General features: G+C 31.2%; 1 protein-coding gene across 1 annotated transcript; it reads left to right on the top strand.

The window, feature by feature from the left end:
• Window positions 1-2,570: 2,570 nt before the first annotated feature.
• Window positions 2,571-7,276, top strand: LOC114382609 (glucan 1,3-beta-glucosidase A-like). Its single transcript, XM_028342147.1, has 8 exons — window positions 2,571-2,900; window positions 3,148-3,267; window positions 3,495-3,680; window positions 4,135-4,293; window positions 4,942-5,111; window positions 5,470-5,625; window positions 5,754-6,106; window positions 6,810-7,276. Exons 1-8 carry the CDS (start codon window positions 2,706-2,708, stop codon window positions 6,989-6,991), a joined length of 1,521 nt encoding a protein of 506 aa, XP_028197948.1. The 5' UTR covers window positions 2,571-2,705; the 3' UTR covers window positions 6,992-7,276.
• Window positions 7,277-9,179: the final 1,903 nt, after the last annotated feature.

Raw genomic sequence — 9,179 nt, 5'->3', positions numbered from 1 at the left:
GTATTGGAATGATTGGAGAACCAATTGCGACGTTGATCATGGCTTTGGAGTTGTGAGATTAACTCAGAGTATGATGGCCTTGGAGGTTTTAGCATGGTTGTTGTGAATGTTTCATACTCGTGCCCAAGGCTTGTGAGGAGATAGAAAGCTTTCTCTTTGTCTGGGACAGGTTTCCCAATTGAAGCAAGGTTGTCGCATAAACCTTTGAAAGTACGGATGTGCTCACCAATACTTTGATCATCTTCCTTGCAGAGGTATGTGATTTGTTGACGAAGTGTGAATTCACGTTCCTGCGAGTATTCCGCATATGAATCTTTAAGTGCAGTCCAAACGGCATGGGCAGTGTCTAAGCCAACAACGAGTCCAAGTGCTTCCTCAGAGAGTGTTCCGATTATCCACCCTTGAAGAAGATGATCTGTCTTGCGCCAAGCAATGAATTCGTCAGTTAATTTTGGAACAAAATTTTCTGTGTTTGTTGTGTCATTGGAATTTGGTGTGGTGTATTTAGGGGGAGCTGGATCATCATTCGTAAGGTGACCAACCAAGTCTTGACTTTCTGCTAATGCTAAGGCTTGTTCACGCCATAGTGGGTAGTTTGTAGGGGTGAGTCTGAGAGTGATGAAATTGCTAATATTTAGAGACAAGGAAGTCATGGTGTGGCAAGGTGTTTACAAAGGCTCTAGATACCAAGAAGAAAATTGATAAATTGTATAATCTTTTGAAACATGAACACTTAGCATCAATACAAGAGAAACAAGGAATAATTATATAGCATAGTGAGCATAATCATTTAAAGGTAGAGAAATTAACAAAGATCGCAGACATCTCTAATCATGATGAGCTGTGTTATAACCTTAAAGTATGACTTCCTAACTTGGTTACGATGTTTAGTATGCTTTCCTTGTCCCATGGAGCACAAAAACCCGAGTTTGGAGTAAAAACAGTTAATCAAGGTATTGGGGACAGTGGGGCCAGTGCCCAGTGGATATGGTTACCTGTTCAGATTAACAGTTTGGTGGATTTGGAAGTGGAGAAATAACATGGATTTTTGAGGAGGAATATATATCCATTATGTGATGAGGAACATCAACTACTAGCAGGACCTTTTATCTTGCTTTTTGGATCAAGGTTCTGTCCATATATAGCTCCCTTAATAACCACTCCTAGATGGATTCCCCCATCTTCGGGTATCTACAACTAAATATAGGTGTCCAAATCAGGATCACAAGTTAATTGGTTCCGGTTTCAAATATTGTTAACAAATACCATATCCTTATCAATTTTTTAAGAATTGACATGTTTGTTAAATACTTATACTTAATTTTTAGTATTAAAATATATACTGAAATAATTTTAGTTTACCAAGTTATCCTTCAATTACTCGATAAAGATTTTTTTAATTAATAATATAATTAATTTAAACTAATTAAAATAATAATAAAGAATAGATATTATGAGATAAATTGTTGTTAAATTAATCTAATACATACATATAAATTGTTGTAATAATTACGTTTCACTTAAAAATATATTTTGAATATTTATAGACTCATTAAAAGAATTATACATTTAATATACATATTTGTTTTTGTTACCATGTTATAATAATTAAATACTATATTATTAAATGTAATGTTTTATAATATTATAAAACTATTTATATATTATATTTAATAAATATAATAAATAATAATTTATAGAAAAATATAAATTTATTTATATATTTATACAAATATAATACTAATAGCATTAATTAAATAGTATCTTAATACTTGTGTTTAATTCTATTTTACTTATATATATTATATTATATTTTTAGTTTCATTACTTTAAAATGTTTTATGAAAATAATAATTATAATAAATATTTGTTAATTAAATATATAATTAAAATTTAAAATGACCATTACTCATAATAATTCTTTATAATAATAACTATATGGTGGGTGCGAAAGAAAAGAACCCAAGAGGACTCTAGGAGCTCTCTTAAGTGAAAGGCTGATGTTATCCCATAATAAAGTACTCTTCAAAATTTGGTGTTTAGGATGCAAACACGACAATATATGAAAAAAAAAACAACTATATAAAATGATTGGTCTCTTTAGAAGAAAAAAAACAGATAAAATACAAGATGGTGGATCTGGAAAGGGTCCACAAAATTTCTTGGAGTGCCCATATATATATATATGAAGAACTAATCTGTAACTTATAAGAGTACGCTTCTAGATTCAATTAATGTTTGGATTGACTAAATCACGCAGATATATTCACCTCACTCAAATGCTAAAGAAACCACAATGCTTGATTTCTTCAACTGCTGCTTCAAGCCTTCAACACTTGTTAGATAAGTTAATACTAAATTTAACTATAAAAAATAGATAATCCAACCATATATAATAGATAATTTAAAATAAAAAGAATGCAAACACGTTTAAACCCTGTGGAGAAAATACAAGTCAATTGAAAATCACGAGTCAATGACAAAAAGACGGTGGTGGCCAGTAATGCAGTGGTGGAATTTCAACTATAAAGACGTATATAGTACGCCAATTCCTATTATATATAGGTATTACATTCATTAACAAAAAACTGCGATTGTTCAGAGTTTCTAGATTTTGACTCCACTTCTTCCTTCCCTATATGAGCATATAATTCCTAAGCAAAATCATCTCAAGGTAGAGAGACAAAGATCACAAGCATCTAATAATGATGACCAGTTATGTCAACCTCAAAATATGGCTTCTTAACTTTGTTACCTTGTTTAGTATTCTTTCTTTGTCCCATGGAAGAAGAGCAAATGCAAATTTTCGAGTGAGAGCAGTTAATCTAGGTGGTTGGTTGGTTACTGAAGGTTGGATGAAACCTTCTCTCTTCGATGGCATTCCAAATAAAGACTTCTTGGTTAGTAAATATATAAATGTTTGTGTTACAATTATCCTATATACGTATTCTTTTATGCTTTTGTTTTGTTGAAAATCCTACATTGATTCGTGATATGACCAAAGCAGTGTATATATCTGGGGCAATCCTCATCTTAAAACCCGATTTATATAATTGAGTTAAACTCTGATACACGTTATAAGATGTTTATTTATAGCTCTCTTATTTTGCGATGATGGGAAGAAATTGTTTCTCTCAATTTTTGTAGGATGGAACTGGTCTTCAGTTCAAGTCCGTGACAACACGAAAATATCTTTGTGCTGAGTCTGGTGGAGGAACCATCATAGTTGCAAATCGCACCTCTGCTTCGGGTTGGGAAACATTTGCAGTGCGTGAGCTATCCTATGTGTTATATTATTCATTCTTTAATTGATTGTAGTGTTGAAGATGTCATGTGGACTAATAATATAACATGATTAAATTAAAGTATATAAGTAAAAAATAACTTTCATCTTACGGACTTTCTTGAATTAAGTTAAGCTCAAACTCAAATTCTAAGATATAATCCTATGGACTATTATATTCTCATGATGTTACCTGTTATATTGTGTACAGTTGTGGAGGCTAAATGAGGACACTTTCAGATTCAGGGTGTTCAACAAACAGTTTGTGGGGTTGGATGGGATTAACGTCGTTGCTGTTTCCAATATTTCCACTGATTCTTTAACATTTCATGTCGTAAAAGAAAGTGATAATTCTAACCGTGTTCGAATCAAAGCTTCCAATGGATACTTCCTGCAGGTGATAGTTCCTCCCTCCTCTGCTTCTTTGTCTCTTCCTTCTACTTTTCTGTTGGTGAAAGATGGTTAAAATAACAAGGAAATCAAAATAATGCTTCCACCACATACAGAACTATTTGAGTTGACATAAAAATAGTTAGTGGTTCTTCTTATCAGGTAAATTATTGATCTTGTAATTAGGGCACGGACGAAGGAGAAATTATTATATAGTATGAGATGATTATGGTCTAGATAATCTCCATGTAACACATAATCGAGTTTTATTAACTTTGTTTTTTAATTGAATAATTTGATTACGAGTCATTTAGAGATCAATTATGATCATATAAATGCACTAAAGACACATGATAGTCTTAAAGTATGTAGCGATTTATGCATACAAAGAGTTTGATGTTTTAACTGTTAAGGATGGATGTATACGTAAGAGTACTATTTTATTCATGCGGTTGTTGCAGGCCAAGACAGAGGATTTGGTCACTGCTGATGGATCAGAGGTCAACGGATGGGGAGATGATGATCCATCTGTTTTTGTAATGACAATTGGTAAAAGGATGCAAGGAGAATACCAAGTAACAAGTGGTTATGGTCCCACAAAAGCTCACCAAGTTATGAAGGTAACACAATAAAAAAGTCAAAGAATTGAAAAACATTGCCAAAATTTGCAGATCATGTCGGTAGCATGAGATATATATAGGTCAAAAGAATGAACTATAATCACAAGGCCTAATGACTGTTTGCTTTAGTTTGATTTTTATTTACATGTTTAGAAATTGAAAGTCCTTCAACTAATTAAAGTTTTTGAAGAAAAAAAACAAACAAACATTCTTTGAAGTTTGAATATAATCAAAACCAAATATGTCTCCCCATGTACATGTATATTCAGAGCTTATTATTTTTTATGGTATATACGATTGCTTCTGAATTTTATATATCTCTTATTTTTAACACTATATATTAGTTTTCTTTTTAATTATTTATTGCATGTATGGTTCTTATATCAAAGTATGACGTAATATTGATATTTACAGTTGCTTTGTTTCTTACATTTATGCACGCATGAAAAGGTTGGTCCAATTGAAAAACCTTTAGCTTTCAAGAATGATGGCTGTCACATAGTTGCGAAAATTCTTACAACTGTCATCTATTATTAATTATTGTTTGCATATGCCAATCCTATTCATGCACATATAATGGTCCAAATTCTTGATGTTTATCTAGCAATTTGGTGCGTGATTAATGGTTGACGGTGTGTGTTCCCACAGGAACATTGGAAAACTTTTATAGTTGAAGATGATTTCAAGTTCATAGCAAGTAATGGACTGAATGCTGTTAGAATTCCAATCGGCTGGTGGATAGCAAGTGATCCAACTCCGCCCCCACCATATGTTGGAGGTTCCTTGAATGCATTAGACAAAGCCTTTTTGTGGGCACAGTAAGTCCATAAACTAAATAAACTTTCTAAATCGATTGGTTGACGTAGTGATTAAACACTCTGTGCTCACACGTTATGGGAACAGTTTATTTAGCGGAGAATTTCATGTTTAATTCCTACCGAGTGTGAAAATCCTTCGAACTAGTGACAGTGATACTACTGCAACCGAGATAAGTTTTTGACCTAGTGGACTAGGAATACTCGTGGAAAGACAAAAAAAAGCCTAAAAAAACTTTATTTTCTAGTGCTTATATGAATTTAGCTAGATAATTCCAAAAATGCAAACGGGTTAGTTGAGGATGACTAATATAGCACATTGATAGAACAATATTGGAATTAATTAATGATCAACTTGCAGGAAATATGGATTGAAAATCATCCTTGATCTTCATGCTGCACCCGGTTCTCAAAATGGTTTTGAGCACAGCTCTTCAAGAGATGGTTCACAAGAATGGGGAAAAACAGATGAAACCATTCAACAAACAGTTCATGTTATAGACTTCCTAACTGCAAGGTTTATATCTTACATATATACAGGACAAAGTTTTATACGTCATTTTTATGTTCTAATTAATTGTAATATACTATATTTGCAATTATACATTCAAGATATAAAGTCATTCCCTATTGCTTGCATTTCAGGTACGCAAAATGCCAAAGCCTTTATGCTGTTGAGCTAATAAATGAGCCTCTCTCACCTGGTGTGACACTAGAGGCCTTGAACAAGTACTATAAGGCTGGTTATGAAGCAGTGCGCAAGCACTCTTCCACAGCTTATGTGGTGTTATCAAATAGGATAGGACCCTCAAATCCTAGGGAACTCTTCCCTCTTGCAAATGGCCTTATGCGATCTGTGATTGATGTTCACTACTACAACCTCTTTCAAGATGTATTTAATGACATGACTGTCCAACAGAACATTGATTTCATCTACAACAATCGCTCATCACAGTTGAGTTTTGTTACAACCTCCAATGGCCCTCTTACTTTTGTTGGTAAGTCTACCCTTCATTTAATGGTGACTTGGGATTATGTAATTTTCTTTAAAATATACGAATTTGACTTCCTTCACTTTAGAGAAAAAGTAATTAAGAAATCTTAACTAATAATGTTAAAAATGTCAACATACATAATAATTTAGAATTTTAAATTTATTATCTTTTTAGTCCTAATTTTTTTTTGGATTTTTATTTTTAATCCCTAATCTAAATAGTAACCCGTCAAAGTTTCTAAATTTTTCTCCATTACCACTATTAGTTATGAAGTAAAAATGTTAACTAATTACATAATAGCAGTAAATTGTCATCTCATAAAAAAATTTGACAAAAAATTCATGTGTAATTTTTTTAGATAAATTAAATTTTTAATCTCTTGTCTTGAAGAACAATTTATGACATCATACTAGTAAATGAGAGATTAAAAACATAATTTAACAAAAAATTATATGTATTTATCCTATTAAAATTCTTGATGACATGATAAGCTATGGACGATAAATAGTATTGTTATGTTATTAGTTAGTATTGTTATTTTACAACATCAACTAAAAGTCATAACCAAAAAAATTTAAGGACTTTAACCATTCAAAATTTAGATTAGAGACAAGAAGCAAAAGTCTGAAAAAGTTTAGCCACAAAAAATATAAATGTTTTTTAAATTAAGATTCAAACTATCTCAATAATTACTTTTGAATTAAAGGCGAATGGGTTGCTGAATGGCAAGTCAACGGAGCTACAAAAGAAGATTATCAAAGGTTCGCCAAGGCTCAATTAGACGTTTATGGGCGAGCAACATTTGGGTGGGCTTATTGGGCTTTCAAAAACGTCAACAATCACTGGAGTTTGGAGTGGATGGTCAAGAATGGTTATATCAAACTGTAGAAAATTTCTTATTGAGGCCAACACTTCCTCTCACTATCACCCCCCTCCCAAATTATCCCTCCATAAAAATTATGATTATACTTGAGTTAAGTTTTAGACCCTTCTTACATTTCACCCCACAAAGGAAGGGGGGAGGTTGTAGCTTTTATTAGAAGAAATTAGAAACATAAAGTGTAATGGAAGTCTTGCATCATCCTCTTCTGTTCTTTTGATTTTGGAGAGCGGGAAAGGGTGAAGCAAACAATTGAAAAAGTGTTTTGTAGTCTCTTTTTTCTTTTCTTTTTATTTATTATTCTTTTTATATATGAGGTTAGTGAACATTAAGAGAAAGGATAAAACTTATAAATTGATCTTACGTCGAAAGTGAATGAGCGATGATGTATCTACTTGAGAATTATAGTCAGTGAAGATTATGATATACTTTGAATTAAATAAATATAAGGATTAATACATCCATACTTAATTTAGAAACATATATTTTTTTTTTTGAATAAAAGGGGAGGAACCCTAAACAAGAACACTAAAATCCTCGAGAAAAAGCGGTAGCAGATACATCAGTCATGACAACATTATTTAAAAGAAAAGAATAAACAACATCAAACAATATCAATGATAGACCAAAGCTAGCAACAGAATATATCTGCCACTTGGTTCCCTTCACGAAGAGTATGAGACCACTGAACCTCACCTCTATCCAAGACAAACTCGTGAATGTTGTGGATCAAGCTAAAACAATTATGAAATGTAGGACATTCATGCATCAACAGCGAAATAGAGATCAAATAATCAGATTCAACAATTAATTTCTTAGAGCCACGATTCCATGCAATTTGAATCCCTATCAAGATAACCCAAAGTTCAACAGCTACTACTGAACAAGCTCCAATATGAGCAGAGAAAGCAAAAATAACCTGCATGCCCACAATGATCACGAAGGATCCCCCAAGCAAGAGCCTTGCTTGTTGATTTCTCCATGAATCCATCACAATTCAATTTAGAAACATACTTTAAAGGACCTCTAACTGACAAAAAAAAAAAACTAACATTCTAACAGACTAACATTTATTGATAAAAAAAAATATTTTCTCCCCCTATGAGAAACCTCTCCCTGATAGTAATTTTATCAACATTTAAATAAGGTGTATTTTTTAGGATCACAAATTGGTTCGGGTTTCTAATATCACTTGCTGAGAAATACCATGTTCCTATCAATTTTTTTTAGGATTGACATGTGTGTTAAATACTTGTAATAATTGAGGAAACCATCATACACACAACATGGGTATGTTTGTTACAGTTTTTTTTCCCCATAAAAGAATAACTTCTTGTTAAAAGATAACTAATTTTAGTTTTTTATATGTTTGTTTTAACTTTTTAAAACAATTAGAATTTGGCCTCATCAATTATCTAAATTAAGCAAGTGATTAATTTAGTTGGTAAAAATAAATCTGTTCTCAATTTTTTTCTCCCTCAAAACTATCCTTGTCATCCATGCTTTTTCTCTCTCTTCTATTAGTTGTTTGTTATTGTATAATTAACTATGGATATTTTGTATAAAAATAACCAATACAATCAATATTATGGATTTTTTTACTGAATAATTAATATTATGGATTGATTCTTATAAATAGAAATAGAGATAATAATTAAATTATTTTTTTATTTTTTTCTATAAAAGAATAAACTAGTCTTATTTAAAAAAAATTATAAATTATTTTTCTTATAAAAACAACATTATTTTACATCAAACTCACTTTTTTAATGCATAGCAAATTGACCCATGATTCGAACCAAAACACCAGCATTAAATATCTAATAAGTAGAGATCAAATCCCACCAGTATCGCAAATTAGTGTTGCAAATCGATCTGTTAATCCAATGCAAACCCACTACAATATTATCCTCTTCTAAAAAATTACTTTTTTAAAAAAAATATTTTAATTTTTTTTATATTTAAACAAACATACCCATTGTTCTTCCTTCTTATATAGAATAAATTATATACTACATTGTTCCTCACATGTTATATTTGAATATATAGTTGACTCAACTTAACTTAACACCATTAAAGAATATTTATTAAAATATTTTAAATTAAAATATATAATAACATAATTTTAGTCTACCAAGTTATCTTTCACTTACCCTATAAATATAATTTTAAAACATATAGCTAAATTCAAACTGA

Source organism: Glycine soja, chromosome 13 (assembly GCF_004193775.1).
Source record: "Glycine soja cultivar W05 chromosome 13, ASM419377v2, whole genome shotgun sequence".
In the NCBI taxonomy this organism is placed as follows: Eukaryota; Viridiplantae; Streptophyta; class Magnoliopsida; order Fabales; family Fabaceae; genus Glycine; species Glycine soja.
This window is presented reverse-complemented; position numbering and strand designations above follow the sequence as displayed.

What these genes read in the sequence shown, in the direction of transcription:
- LOC114382609 (XM_028342147.1), top strand. Translation starts at nt 2,706, where the DNA reads ATGATGACCAGTTATGTCAACCTCAAAATATGGCTTCTTAACTTTGTT. An exon ending in CCAATGGATACTTCCTGCAG is followed by an intron (nt 3,681 to 4,134) that starts GTGATAGTTCCT and finishes CGGTTGTTGCAG; the next exon opens with GCCAAGACAGAGGATTTGGT. An exon ending in TGGCCCTCTTACTTTTGTTG is followed by an intron (nt 6,107 to 6,809) that starts GTAAGTCTACCC and finishes TTTGAATTAAAG; the next exon opens with GCGAATGGGTTGCTGAATGG.